Raw genomic sequence first — 15673 nt, forward strand, 5'->3', positions numbered from 1 at the left:
TGTGCTGGAAGAGCAATAGGCAATATGGCTGGGTGCAGGTAATCCAGGGGACTTCTGGAATGTATTCGAGAATCTCTTGGTGTGGGTGATCACGACGTACCAGAGTGAGTTCAGCGGAGGGCCGAGATGGTCGCCACCGAGATGGTGACACATGACATATGAGGAGAGGCTGAGAACTGGGTCCATTCAGCCTTAAGAAGGGAAGGCAAAAGGGAAGCCTTATAGATGTCTAAACTACCTCACTGGAGGATACAGAGAAGACTAGCCAGGTTCTTGGAGGTGCATAGCAGTAGGAAAAAGGGCAATGTGGGTGGGAAATTCCAGTTAAATGCTGGAATGTCTTTATTTTTACCATGAGGATGGTCAGATATTACAACAGGCCACCCAGATAGGCAGTGTAATCTTTCCTTCTGGAGGTGTCAAGGCAAATCTCCAGGCAACCTGATTTGGTTAGACTGGCTTTCAGCAAGGTGTTGGGCCGGCTGACCTCCAGAGGTCCCTTCCAACCTAAATTATCCTGTGACAAACCCACTTCAAGAACAGACCTTGGAGAGCTGAGAGCAGATCTCTGATCCCAGTGTGTTTGTCCAGATTCAGAGTTAGTGTCTGTGAGCGTGTGACTTGCTGTGTATTTGCTGATATAGGCCAGGCATTCCACAACTAAAGCCTGTCTGCTGGTGGTACAGCAAGTTGCTGGCTTGGTGCCCAGGACCTGGTGATGGCACATCATTCTCATTTCCCTACTGAGGGTTTTGGTTTTAATACAATTAGCTACTGATAAATCACTTCTCTTCTAAAACACGCATCTGATGTGTAAATAAGTCTGATGCTTGCGTCAAGTGTGTTTGTATCAATTTCTCTTATTCGTTCAACATTTGTTAAGTGTTTGGTGTTTAGTCTTACCCTGTTCTCTGGGAAAGCAAAGTTTTCAGGGAGAGCGTCTGAGATACCACAGTAACATTTTATATAATTGATGCTCACAATTTGAGCACAAGCTCTTTATGTTGAGCTGTAGCCTGTCTTGTAGTTAAATGTCTGGCAGATGCTTGATTTCATAGCTGGGAAATGTGCTGTTGTCACTGTTTGTAAGATGTCTGCATAATATGCTGTAATCGATATATCCTGTGACCATGAAAAACAGTTTGGATAAAGAAGTGGTTAGAAAATCTTCAGAATTTTCTTTATTTTCCCATTTTTAAAAAGCTGACTTCCCCACTGAACTGGTAACTAAAGAAGGCTGAAGAAAGAAGAGAAAGAAAGGAATTAGTTGACCACTTAAACAAGAGTGATACAAACTATCTCAGTAAAAAGACAGCAAGTACTGATAAGGGTTTAGTGTAAATAGATGATCTCTTCTAAATTGGCAAGTTGTATTTGGTACTTAATGTCAACAATGTGACTGTTGGAGCAGCATGCTTAATTTTTCAGATTTCATCCACATGAAAAGATCTGTATTTACTCTGGGTGAGAATAGGACTTAAAATGGTCTCTACAAACCGGAGAAAATTATCTAAAGGAGACGTTTCAAATGAGTAAATGTTCAAGCTTCTGTCCATAGGCAGCAATGATTAGCTGGACAAATAAGAACAGTAGACTGTAAGGCAGGATGTTCCCTGAGAAGAAACAAAGGCAGTGGCAGAGCACTGCCTTGTCACTGTCTTGTGCTCAGCTGTGGCAAAATAATACACTTCCTACTCTGATACAGGGGGGAGAAAAAGTACAGCCTGCAGGTTGTGCAGTGTTCTTCCTGCTGTATTTGCGTAGTCACGGTCACAGCACTGAGCTCAGGTCTGATCCTTTCTGTGCAAGGGCAGCTGGGAAAAAACGAGGCTGGGAGACTGATGATGTAGTACAGAGACGTCTTGGACATCATGCCAAGAAGAGATTGAATAAGAGGAATGGCTTGTAGACCAAATGTCTGCTCTCATTTTGATGGAGTTTTAGCATATTTAATCAGTTTTCAGAGTCTGTAGATAATACAAATAAGCTTAAATTGCAAGGGAAATCAAATTATATAGTGGGCAAGGGAGGGATTTTAAGAATAGTAAAGCATGGGAGTGCATTGCTTGTAGGCTAGAGAATCTCCATGAGAAGGGTTTATTTATATAAATATAGGGTTTATAATATATACATTGACCTTAATCGTGGAAATTCTCCAGCCTACAGGCAGTTCAGTTGGGGATGCTGTTGATCCTGCTTTGGCATGGGAGTGGTGGGGGGAAGCAGCTTGAAGCCATCTTGATGAGGGAGACCAGGATGTTTTAAGATGGTGAAAGAGGATAACTGGATTAGTAAAACACTGTCTTCTGAACTGAGATTCCAGAGTAGTTGGTGGGTGATCATATGCTTTTCTCAAGTTAGTCCTCTCTTTCTCTTTTTTCTGAACTAATTTTCATTTGTTACATTCTGCCTGTGAGATTACTTACCTAGAACAATAGTGTGTAGTACTGGAAGAATTGTGTTCTCTACTCTGTTGGTCTGCCTCTGCAGAAATCTAAATAACAAACATTAAAGTTTTTATTGGTGACTCTCACAAAATCTTAAATTCCCTCGGTCATACCTGGCATACCAAGGATGCTTGTGTAGTACTGAGTTACTTAAAATGGTCTAGTAAGAATTATCTCTGTCGTTCTGCCTTCTATAGATTGAGCTTTTGTTAAACACAGCCCAACAAGACTGACCCTAATGTCCACACCTCTCTTATGTGGCTTTTTCAAGGCTTTGGAGGTTCTTTTATTGCTCCCTCTCCATCACCATCCCCAGTCACTCCAGCTCAAACCAGCTTACTACAGCCTAACTTTGATGCAGCTTTTGGGACAACAGCTCCAACGACTGGCAGTTCGTTTGATGCATCAGGTGAGCCACAGGGTTTCTTCCTGTGAATTTTCTAATGTGTTTTATGTGTTAGATGAGTTAATGACACCATATTTAGGCTCAGTACAAGCAATACCAGTGGTTTCCCTGTTCCTTCTCTACTGGAAGAGCTCAGGGTGGTGTTTAGGCTAGTGTGCCCAAGAGCTTGCTGTATCCATTTTTTATTCTACCATGTCAGTAAAAAACAAACTAGTGTGAACATCATCCTTGCATGTGCTTGATTGCATGAATCAGGAATTACGCAAGGAAAACACTGTCCTGTAAATCAAGTATATAGGGAAATCATCTTGCTGCTACTGCTGAAGCTGTTCATGAGCTTGCATGGCACCCGAAGGTACACAAAACAGAGACTGAGGTCGTGTTCTTTGCCTGACTATAAGCTTAAACTTTCACTGCTATCATTTTGTTTGCATCTCTTCCATTCTATATTTTCCATGCTGGGTCCTTGCTACAAACTTAAAATTGGTGAGTTCTGCAACTGTACAAGAAAAAAAGGTTGAAGTAGTACTGCTGCTTGGTTATTTGCTTGCTTGCCAGTGCACATGCTACCCTTTCCTGTTGACTTAACATTAGCATGTACCTCAAATCCAGATCAGAAGATACAACGCTGGCATGAGATGTACCAGGCGGTTTGACTTCAAGGGATCTAAAAAAATGAACTTCTGAGTTAGATGGCTGGACTAAGGAGGCTAGCTCTGTCAGTGTGGATGCTTCTGGTTCCTTCTGATCTCATAAGATGTTAGTAGGTTTTCCCAATTCCCTGCTGCTTGCAAGTGAATAGTAACATCTTGAGACTTTCAGTCCTGTTGCCGTAAGATGTCAAGGTATAAGACTGCCTTTGCTACAGTAATTCTGACTGGTGTTTGCTGCAAGATGTTCATTTTAAAAACCTTTGAATGAATATCTCCTGACAAAAGTGTGTGCATCTGATATCTCTCTAAGGATGGCTGTAAGAAAAATAGTGTCATGTGGAAGTGGTGCCGTATCTATGTAGATTCAACTCTACAATTAAAGTCCTTTTAGGCATGTCCTCTTGTATTAGTTCTCATTGGTATAGCTCTTTCAGGATTACTGTACATTCAGTGTCTAGTAAAATGACATGCATGCCCTTATTGGCATTACTTTTAATGTCAAACAGTGTTTTGGTAAGACTTGTGACGTGGTTGTCTGTGCTATATTTGTTGGAGCAACAACAAAGTGGCAGGTAGTGTTTTTCTTACCACAACTGCTGTTCTAACCCACTTTACTTTCACTTCCAGTGTTTGATGGCTTAGGTGATCTTCTTATGCCAACCATGGTTCCTTCTGGTCAGTCTATAGCACCTTCAGCCACAGCAACAGTCACTGCTTCAGCAGCAAGCAAAGGCCTCGGAAGTGATCTGGATTCATCTCTTGCAAACTTAGTAGGCAGTAAGTGACAAATTTTGGTTTTAAGTGGTGTGGCATACAACTATGTTACTTTTCCGTGGAGCCAAATACCTGTCTGTTTTAGCTTGCTTCAATGTCCTCCTGTTTCCCTGGGGAGATCGGGGAACCTATAGGCAGGAATAAGCCTGATTCAGATAGCTGGTAATCTGGGTTCATAACTTGTCCCTCTTTGTGCCCAGGATCTGAGTCGAATAATGGGATCTGTTTGGTAGGTATGATTTGTAATGTGTGAACATCCCAGGTACATCCAGGGGCACATCCATTAAGAGTCTGATACCTACCAAACAGATCCCATCTGTGTAATAACAGATGGAAAAGTGAAACTTGTCTAAAGCATCTGATAGCACCATGGAATTTAAGCAGAAAAGCTGGTAGACACAGATAGCTGACTTCTTGGTTAATGAGAGGAGGAGTAACAGTGGGGTGAGGAGTGAACAAGAACAGCCAAGAACAGACCTTCTCTCAGACAGGGAACTTTCCAAAACATGTTCTTGAAATGCTGAATCCTCTTTCCTGTAGTAGGAAAAGGGCTAGAGCCTTTATAACTAGAGATCAGTAGCTGCAGCCCCCCCAAAAACCGAAGAGGCCCACCTAGGCTAAGGTGTAGTACTACTGAAGTTGTACTTTGGAGGATTGTATAAATGGACTACTTTGTTAGTATATGTAAACACACCACAGCAAAGATATAACTGATCTTATGATGTATACTCTTAGGTGTGAGGTGCTTGAAGTCAGCAGGACTCTTAATCACTTGAAATCTCTTCTGCAAATCATTTGGTATATCCAAGTTTGGGGGAGAAAATCAAACTTAGCTATTTGTGACTTACAGGGCCTGCACTGGTCACGTGAGAAGAGTATTCTTTAAAACTTAGCTTAAAACTTCTTCCAAAGAATAATTAAGGAAACTGCTTGGAGTTCCCATGCTCCCATAGAGCAGATAAAACAGTGCAAAACTTCCAGATAACATTCAGATTTATGTGTATGTGAAAACCAGCTTTTTATTTCTGTATGTATAATGAGGAACAGAAACTAGTGTTGTCATTCATCGTGAATAGTTTGGTGCTCTTAAATAACTTAGCATTCTGTAGACCTAAAATATTGTTACTTTGGTTTGCTTATGCAGCAAAAATGGCTTCCTCAAGTATGTGACATCTGAAGGTTCCTCAAAAGTTTATCCTGAAGAAGGGGTAGATGTGGCCAGTCCTCTGATGCTGTCTAAATGAAGACAGCCAAAACTTTATTATTCTGTATAGGCCTGTGTGCAATGAAATGTGAGCTGTTGCTTTGACATGCTTTAATTTACTAAACGTGTGACTTTTTTTTTCCTTTTTTCTTACAATTTTCAGATCTTGGAATTTCTGGTACCACTTCAAAAAAGTAAGTTCAACTTTGTTTAAAAAAAAAAGTTTTCAACTATGCTGTATAGTCTATATCTGTTTCAGTGTTTATTAAGAATCAGTGAATTGGTTATGTGCCCCTTCTCCCCAAAAAATCAGTTCAGAAAAATTCTGGAACAAAGTATTCTATTCTATACAGGTTCACTGAATAATTAAGGTTAAATGTTCCTGTTCTAGCTTTTAAACTTGCTGGCTTCAATCTGAGTCTTAGAAATTTTTTTCTGTAAATTACTGTCTTCATATTGGACAGCTGATTTCCAATCAACTTAAAATGAACAGATAGTCCAGATAATAAATTGTCTAGCTCCCCTCAGTAATCTAGGCTAATGTGTAATAGTTTTGTTATCTTTTTACAGGCACTGGATGTGCTTATCATGTAGGCATTGGAATACTTGTAAAATAAAAAAGAAGTTCATCCCATGCAGTGAAAAGCTTCTTTTTGCAAGAAGAAATATTTACAGCATTGCATTTAGTTTTGAGTGTACCTTCTTAATCTAACTGATTGCTTACTTCTGTGCTGAGTCTTCCTCTGTATGCAAGACTAGTTTATGATGTGTGTACTTCAAAATGTTTTGTGCCTCTGTGGAGATGATAGGAGGGATATGTATAAACACATCATGAGGTTTATCCCCAAAACTTAGCTTCCTTCAGTCTATCTACTTCATTCAAATGGTGTATGTTATTCTGGATAGAGCAGCCTCTAACAAAACCTGGTTTTGCAACAGCCCTTCTATTATATGAATGATTTGTTTCTTTTGTTTCTTATCAGCTTTTTTCAGACCTGAACGCTTTTCTCCTTCAGCTGTCTGAGCAAGATTTCCAGCAATGAAATGACCTTTCAAAGACTTCTAGCAGGCAGCTCTACTGCCTGGCCCCAGTAGAATAGGCAGTAGCAGTCCCTCTTCCTACTTTGCAAGGGTATATGCAATAATATGTTACCTTCAGTCAATACTAAGTAAAACTTCTCTTTAATTTTCCCCACAAAGACCATAACCATGTAACTGGCTTCTGTGTAGAGTGTACTGGTGTCTACTGCTAACAACCCTTGAAACTGAGCAGCACTAAAAGTGTATCTTTCTGTTAATAACTTAAACTGCATACACCATAAACTAATGTTAATGTGTACTGCAATTTGTTTCCATTTTCACTGTGAGGGTATGTAAATAATAGCTCTGTCTCTTCTTCTCTATTAGGGGAGACCTTCAGTGGAACGCTGGAGAGAAAAAGTTAACAGGAGGAGCCAACTGGCAGCCAAAAGTAGCACCTGCAACATGGTCAACTGGTGGTGTCCCAAGTGGTCCACTGGTAGGTGGTTAATCCATCGGTACCACTGGTATTGAAACCTCAATATTTTATGAGACTATGCAAGCCTACGTGTAGGCACTGCTCCTGTCTACTTCAGCTAAAGAGTTTGCTTCTGTATAAATGATATAATTGTTTCAAGTCACATTTTTAAGACCAGATTTACAGCTGGCATAAATAATTGAGTTCAGGTCAACGAAAATACACTAGCCTATGTATCAAGACGTTACTCTACATGTACACTTAATCCCTGTGGGCATTGCAAGTGTGTGGTTAGCTGTATAGGTCTTGCCAGCACCAGGCCCAGGTCAATTGCCCAAAAGACAATGATATTGATCCACAGCTGAAGTACTGGAAGGAGAGAAAATAAATAGGTTTTTCTCAAGGTTTCCTGAATGGAGTAGATCAAAAGCCTACACAGTATTCATACTGATCAGGTGATTGATGTTAGATTAGAAGTGCGTGGCTTGTTTTCTGTGCTGTAAAGCAGTCTGTTGGAAAAGTTAAGATTGCCCTGTAAAATGTATCAGAAGGCACTAACTTTGAGAGAAGAGGGTTAAACTGAGCTAAAAATCTAAATTTGGCACAAAAGCAACTTGATCATGAGTAAGTTACAAGAGTAATCTGAAGAGGGGGTCATACCTCATCTCATCAAAGTCGCATAGGGCATAAACCAGCCTCCATTTGAAAAAAGTTGGGTTGGGAAGGGAAGGAAAGGACTGTCAAGGGGGAGCATGACCAGTTCATTCCCCTTCTGCCAAAGTCAGATGTTAATGTGACTCTAAGCATGTTCCAGCTTGTTCCTTAACCTTATGGAAGATACAAGAATTCCCTGAACTTGATACTTCATTGAATGTATTAGTTGTAACATCAACTTTTTTTCTTAATAGAAGGGCTGGGCAATACTGTACAGTGTAAGTGAATTTTTTTTGATCTCTTACTGTACTTAACTAAACACAAAGATACTAACAGCACTTCACCTGCACCTCAGATATTACCAATGGCTTAAAACTAGCTAGAAGCTACCTAACATGGCTCTTCTTGGACTGTCTGTCCAGCAGGCAATTCTCAGGCAATGTGTTGAATATGGTAGTAGCGATTAACCACTTCTGTGCTGTAAGCTTGAAAATAATGGCTTCAAACTGTCTTTGCTTTACTTGGATGTGAACTGTCTGATGACTTGTACTACTTGAAATTTCTAACTCCTGTAACATTAGCCTGATCTTGTAGTGGTTTTACCATCTGATAAATAACTAGCCTTTCTGGAAAGCTGGGTGGTTTTGATAGCATTTCATGAAACGTGGGTGCTCTATATATTTCTTCAAAATCATGCACTTAGGTATTTTTTGAAACCAAAGAAAAGCAGATCTGCAGGAAAAATAAATGTGGAGATCAAAATGAAGCTTTCTTTCATGTCACTGCTGAACCACTTAAGTTTTGGTCACGTATTCCCTTCCCTATCACCTTTTACCTTCTGGATTAAAATCAGCAGAATTTCATAAAAGCTTGTTCCCTCGAGTGACCCTAGTGCTTTGAGGCAAAAGCAGATTCAGTTTGTGCAGCCATTTTCTTGGCATCTGCCCAACTGGATTTTGAGCTACGATGTATTCCTGTGGCTGCAGTCAGATCACTGCATCTGAAGTCATTAATCTGTGTCTTTCTGTTCCTTGCTTTCCATATCTGAGTGTCCAGATGTTGGTTTTAGTTTGGGGACAGCTGGCCTACTAGCGCAGTACAGCTTTTAATAGAAATGCTCCCCAGAAAACTTTCAGACTGGAAAACGGGTTCATAATTATTAGCCAGAAACTGTAGGATGTTTGCTGTTTAATGAATCTGGAAGGTTATCTTGACTTGTCTTCAGTTTCCTAAGAAACTGGCATATTGTAGTCTGGAAGCAAGGATCAACCAAGAGCTCTAAATGCAGCATTCACAGAAATGGACTGTGCAGTGAGTAATTCCACCATATCTCCAGAGACGCACTGTCCTTTGAACTGAAAGTGCGCTAGCCGCTCTCCAAGTGCGGTGGGATATAACTGAGTCAAGGTAAGCAATAAGGATGTGGAGGCTCACACATGGCCCTGCAGCTTCTGTCATAGCTTCAGAAATTGGGCCAATATACTTAGGCCATATGATAGCAGTAATGAAATTCCTAAAAATCCTACTACCATTTTTAAATCCCTTCTTTGAATGCTTCCTGCCTCTCTTCGGAGTTGTTAATAATTTGGATTGTATATACTTCTGCGAAAAGAAGAGACCTGGATGCTTTCAAGGCCATAAGGAGACTCTGTGCATGGGAAGCTACAGACAAGGGAACCAAAAGGGATGATGCATAGGTTCTGCTAGATAAGTGGGGTGGCCTTGTTCAAAGATGCTGTTGTGCTGCATATCCAGTCAGACTACTAAAGTAACAGTTCTCTCTTGCTGGATCCTAGTGAAAGATCACTTTTTTTCCCTTGTGTTATTTGAATGAAAATTGTAACAAGTTAAGCATATGAATGAAAAGCATAACAAGATAAACTAAACTCTCCTTAGTAAAGTATGTAATGGTTGTGACAGTGGCTTAAGTGTGTGAACTTATTCTTTAATTTAAATGAATCTCACTGCATAAAAATACTATTTTTGTTTAATTGGAAGCTAATTATAGCAGTTGTTTCCCTTAGCTTTACAATCTGCTTAAGCTTTTAGTGAAATACAGTGCTACAACAAGTGCTATAGTGTGTTGGCTATCAATTATGAAATTGGGATGCTTTCTTACACTATGTAGAAGGAAAGTACGTATTTTCTTGGGCCTCTTTTGAGTTGTATTCAGTAAATGGATTCCATTCATGATGAGAATGGAGTCTGTCACCCTTGCTTTCTTATGAAGAAGCAAGCTGAGCATCAGTGTAAGGACTCATTCAACTCTCATTCTTTGAAGCATTGTGGTTTTGAGGTTAGGTATTATCTGCTACCTAACAGTCCTACTGTTCAGAACAAATTTGAGAATGCTGGAGACTCTGTGCTGTTTCCAGACAGTTGTTAAAGATTCTTGCAGTTCTTAATTTAAAAAAAAAAATTTCTTTAGACAGGAGCCGTGCCTCCAGCAAGTGCTGTTCCTGCTGCAGGAGGTACTCCACCCGTCCCACAGCCAGGAGCAGCATTTGGGATGGTGAGTCTCTTTTGTTACATTGCTCTCCTTTCTTCACCCAGAACCCTACTCACACTGCATTAATTTACAGCCCCCAGCAGGCACAGGCGTACCCATGATGCCCCAGCAGCCCGTTATGTACGGGCAGCCTATGATGAGGCCACCATTTGGAGCTGCCACTGGCCCTGGTGTACAGGTAAGTGTTACTGCTAGATGAATGCTTAATTGCTCTCTCTCTCTCTAGAAAGTAGCTTGTGTGCATGCATTATCAACTCAATTCCAGCTGTAGGTCTGTAAATGAGATTTCTTATAGTATCAGCCTGACTTGCAACAGATCACATGAACCACCTTAATTTTTTTCAGTGCCTTTGTATGAGACCAATGGAACAGGTTTGAAAAGTCTCCTACAGCTAACTACATCCAAGATCTGGTTTGGGGGGATATCCGAGTAAAGCTCAAAGTGGAGCTGATGGGCATTCCTATTCTGTTCAGAGCTTGTCAGAATTTACTAGAGCTGCACTCAGCATCTTCCCTCCCAGCCCACCAAAGAGATTCCTCAGAAAACTGACTTTCTGCTTATGAACAAGCTGAGGTCTCCAGTTCTTGGATGACAGCTGTTTCTCAGTAAATACAACTTTATCTGTTTCAGGCTGGTAGGTTGCTGGGTTTCTTTTGGTGCAAAGCAATTGCATTCAAATATGAATTACCATAGTGTATGTAACATCGGAGTGCTCAGGATGCACGCTTTTCACAGCAATGCGCAATTTTAAATACTGTGGAGAGGTTTTTTTTCAATCTTATGTTAAGGTGAAGGAATGCAAATGAATAATCTTAATCTTCAGTCACTCTGTATTCTTTTGTAAGTGGGAGATACATGACACTGCTTCATTTTTCGTGTTTTTAAACTATATTTACCTAGTCTAACTTTGTGACAATCGCATATTTAGATATAAAGGGGACATAAGTTTGGCCACCTAAAACCAAAGCAAACCTATTCTTAATGCTATACTAATTAAAAATAACCAAGAAACATTGTGTCACAAGTTACTGGTTGCCAGGGAGATGAGTCCTCCTTTAATACGATGAAAAAAATCTAATGGAGTAATCACTGATGAAGTACGTTGAGTGAATGGAGACATGCCACCCTTCCTGTTCAGCCGGCTGGTACCAGCTGCTTCTCATAGCTTCCTAAGGATTCTTTTTAACTCAAAGCTAATAAGTTTGGAAGTGCAGCACTCTGTACCCACTCTGATGCAAAGCTTTCAGTTCATAGCCCCGAGGTGATGCAACATTAGCCATAATACCTGTTCCAGGCTATTCTTTCAAAGTAGAATTTGATTTGTAGTAACGCTGAAAAGGAAAAGGCCCTTCAGAAGAGAGGCAGGGAATGACTCAGCTGTAGTATTTTGCTGCTTTGTAAGTCAGAAGTCCATCTTGTCTTTCAAATAGGGTGGAAGATGGAAGTTGATGCTGCACCTCTAAAATCTGACTTGTAAACACTTCAAACCAAGCCACTTCCCTTTTTTGCAAATATTAAGCAATCAACCTGTAGCAAACCACAATTTTTAAGTAGGGAACCACATTCCCGTTGAAGTTTGTCTGGGTTTTCTGTGTAGAAATGGGAAGAACTTGGAAGTGCTCTAAGTGAGAAGGTAGGTTGTAGGTATTGGAGCCTTGCCTTTCATATATAACTACTTGGTCTTGCTTTTCCCCCACCTTAAACTGTCTCTGCACTTACATTATCAAGAATAATATTGTAGAAGACACAAACAATTTTTTCTCAGAGAAGGGTAGTCATCAATGTGCCAGGGCTATAGGTAAAATACCTCTAGTGCCCTGAGTAAGGTAGGGATGGGGAGGAGTAAGGACAGGATGGGAGAATCGTTGGCTCCCTAGTGAGAAGAGTTGCATGGGACTTGAAAAACTGACATTTTCTGTGGAATAACTGATGATTTTTATACCTACCAGAGGAGGAACTGAGTATAATATAGTCATGTCTCCAGTACACTTTGGACTCTTCTTTACATTACCAGTGTTGAACAACTTGTACTTAAACGCCAGCTGCTGGCATTTTCAGACATACTCTGCATCATGCACTCTGCTTATTCCGCACTTTGGTGTTTAACATCTAACAATTGCTTAACTTCTGTCTGGGTTGATGATCCTAACACCATTCTGTCTTACAGGAAGAGAATGATTTGAAGCTACACTAATTAGAATATGCAGTGTCTATAGCTTTATCCATTAAACCAGCCAAACATCATTAACCCTGTAGTAAGGATGGAGTCTAAACAATGCTTGAGCAAAACAGCAACACGCTGAACTTGCAGAAAACATGAGAACTTTGTATGCTTGCAATGTGCTTGTGTGAGAACCAGCTATATCTACCTAATGCTTGTGTATCCTTGTCTGCTTTGTTTTTTTCTGCCTTCCTGGCTGGCATCTGTTAGCTTTCTCCAAGCCCAACTCCTGCTACTCAGAGTCCCAAGAAACCTCCAACAAAGGACCCATTAGCGGATCTTAACATCAAGGATTTCTTGTAAACGATAAGGTATTCTGTGACTGCCTGCCTAAGCATGTTATGCTGTGATATGTCTGGCACACAGATGTTGATTAGGCTGGTAGATTGACTATGACTGATAAAATTGTAGCTGCAGAGATACATAGAAACATGCACTGATAATGTGGCGATTTAAACAGAAAACCAAATTCTCTGCCCACACTCTTAATTTTAGCCTGAAAGCTTGACTTTTTTGCCAAAGGTGACTGCCAGGAAAAGTTGTCTTTGATCTATAGCTTCCATTTTTGCTTTGTTTTAATTGAACCCAAGAGTAGTTCTTTTTTTTTTCCTGAAGTTAATACTGAAACAAATAGAATCATAACAGGGTACAAATACTGGGGGCAAAACGGTGCTGAAGAGGCTTGTTCCAGTCTTGTGGGTGTGGAAACAGATTTGGTATCATAGGTGTGAAGAGATCAAAAGAGGAAAAACTTACATATCCTGATCATCAAGGGAAGGTTGTTTGCATCTCTTAACTGCTGCCAGTTAAGGTTCTCCCCCACCATACAATTTTTCAAGGCACTGTTTTTCTGAATGCTAAGGCATGAGGTCCTGAGTAGTGCAATGTAGAGCAAGAGTAGGGAGGAATAGAGGAGTAAATAAAAAGAAAAAATGGAGGAGAAGCAAAAAAACAGTACTGCAGAATGGAAGGAAAAAAAGGCAAAAACATTACTGCAGGGGTTTTGGAGAAGGATGTGAAGAGGGCCAAGTGGAAACATCAGATTGAATTGAACACTTAAGACAATTAAAAAAAGATAATGCAGAAGGTAGGCATTTTATAAGTAAGACTAGAATAATTTGCCAGGTGAGGAGAGGACAATCATTACATATCTTTAAAGCATTCTTCGTAAGTTCCTTTTCTTTCTTCCTATAGCTTAATTCTAAGACTTGTTCTAAGCCCCCTCTGCACTGGTGTTAGCAGCAGTGGATGGGATCAGACTGCTCTTAGTGGGCACCACCCAGTCCCACTTCCCCCTTCTCCAAATTCCAGCCCTGGGGAGGTGTACCTGGCGCTTGGTGGAGATGGCCGGGAGTGGAGATGCACCTTCATTGCCAGGACTCGCTGCTTTCAACTTGGGTTTATAGTAGTCAGATTCATAACAGTCTGTGGGAAGACTGCTGCTTTGTGAAAAACTGGTAACAACTGCTTTGGGCTGTGAAGTGATGAGCAGATTTGGTGCTCTTCCTAGAATGTGCTTTATCTAACTCATTATTCTGGTTTTCATCTAATACTTTTCTATATTCACAGCTGCAGTTTTTCTGACAGGATGATAAAAACGTGAGTTTGGAGTCTACAAACGGATGCTCAGAGTTTCAAATTGAGCCACCAGTACCAAACCCAGCGCTTACTCAGACTTTCTCTTCCTCCTGAAACGTGTAGCACAGCTGTGAAAGTGAACATTAGGAATGTGTACTACCTTAGCTGTTATCCCTACTCTCTCGAAATTTGTGTACTTGGGTTATTTGTGTTTTACAATTTAAACAATGGATGTATGTTTCTGATGCCTTCTAGTGCTTTTCTGAACCTATCCCACAGGGACAGATTATGCAGCTGTTGTTTGGTGAGCCATTTGGAGCGATGTCTGTGGTTTTTGAAGGTTTCAATGTATATAACTTTTTGAGGACACCTAAAATTTCCCTAGGACTCAATTTCTCCTTTATCTGTTACAAAAATAGTGTGATAATACCAGATAGTAAGGAAAATACTTATGAAATTGTGTGGAATACTTTTTTTTTTTTCCAGTCACAGGAATCTCAATTGTCGTGAAAAAATGTTTTATTTTTGTGGCACTGTATATGTCAAGATAATTTAAAGTAATATAAAGGTAAACTTCCATAACAGGTACCTTTTTGATGATTTACCAAGAACGAAAAATCATATCTGAAAGAATACCATATTTATTGCTCTTTTTATTTTAAAATCTATTTTAATTATTTAAGTTTCTGCATTTAAAATTGGCATATTTATCAGTTCTTGCTAAATGCACTGAAAATAAGTAAAGGGTCAGTTTCTCTCCATGTAGTTGGAAAAAGCAACCATAGTTGTACTGGCATTAAGGGATTTCAAATATGAGAGCACTCTTTGGTATATCTGTAGTCAAAACATTACAAGTGATGTTACTCATCTCTGTTCAGTTCTTATGTACATCTCTTAATTTCGTGCTGTGTATGCCTTAGGCTAGTGTTTTCTCCATTGCCCCGAATGCGCTGTGAGTAGCTTTTGTACTATTGGTGATTAGATTTAATTCTGATCCAGAGATCCATGCCCTTTACTGTACATACTGTGTTTCTTTAATTTTTATTTGTTCTCATACTGTTTCTGCTGATGGCTTGGCGTAAGATCTTGACTCTTCAATGAGGTCACTGTTGATCAGTGTTACAAGTGGCTTGGCAGTTCTCTGTAAAAGCATATCGGGTTGGAAAGATATTCACCTAAAGTCTTTCAAATGAACTATTTAATCAATGTATGGTACCATTAAAAGTGGTTGTATCTGAATTTGCTGTGGGGATAACATACACTGTAATGGGAAAGTTCTATAAAAAGCTAATTTCAAAATGGCTCTTCTTTGTATTTCAGTTAAGAAAAAAAAACAAACAAAAAAAAACCCCAAACAAACAAAAAAAAACCCCAAACAAAAAACCCCAGTGCATGTGTGCCCTCTGAGATGCAATAAACACCTTGATCAAAGTAAGTATCTTGTTGCCAGTTTCATGATCGTTGGGATGTTGAGCACAATAATACACTTTGAGAGGGGAAAAATGTGTATAGGTCCTCGCACTGATTGCTGAGTCTGCTGTACATGGTAATGACTTTTGCTGATCTTTAAGCAGTATAGGAGAGATCCATACAAAGCCAGACTGAGCACAAAGCCACAAGTGAAGTGGGGAGAGGGAGAGGAGATTTGTCTAGTTTGACCTATAACACCTCAGCAGGCTTCATTAAAGCTCTTCATCTCTTTAAACTAGAATAATATTGGAACTGCGA

At 40.0% G+C, this 15673-nt stretch overlaps 1 protein-coding gene across 1 annotated transcript in view; it reads left to right on the plus strand.

Annotated features, from left to right (window-relative positions):
• The window catches only part of SNAP91 (synaptosomal-associated protein, 91kDa), a 69775-nt gene extending 54395 nt beyond the window's left edge, over positions 1-15380 (plus strand). Inside the window, exons 22-29 of the mRNA XM_010565740.1 lie at positions 2719-2856; positions 4134-4283; positions 5648-5678; positions 6892-7003; positions 10065-10148; positions 10219-10323; positions 12578-12678; positions 13937-15380. Of these exons, the coding sequence (XP_010564042.1) occupies positions 2719-2856; positions 4134-4283; positions 5648-5678; positions 6892-7003; positions 10065-10148; positions 10219-10323; positions 12578-12670 (713 nt within the window). The 3' untranslated portion in view covers positions 12671-12678; positions 13937-15380. The remainder of the gene's footprint in view (positions 1-2718; positions 2857-4133; positions 4284-5647; positions 5679-6891; positions 7004-10064; positions 10149-10218; positions 10324-12577; positions 12679-13936) is intronic.
• Positions 15381-15673: the final 293 nt, after the last annotated feature.

The sequence above is a fragment of the Haliaeetus leucocephalus genome, unplaced genomic scaffold (genome assembly GCF_000737465.1).
Source record: "Haliaeetus leucocephalus isolate CR32 unplaced genomic scaffold, Haliaeetus_leucocephalus-4.0 Scaffold195, whole genome shotgun sequence".
NCBI classification, from domain to species: Eukaryota; Metazoa; Chordata; class Aves; order Accipitriformes; family Accipitridae; genus Haliaeetus; species Haliaeetus leucocephalus.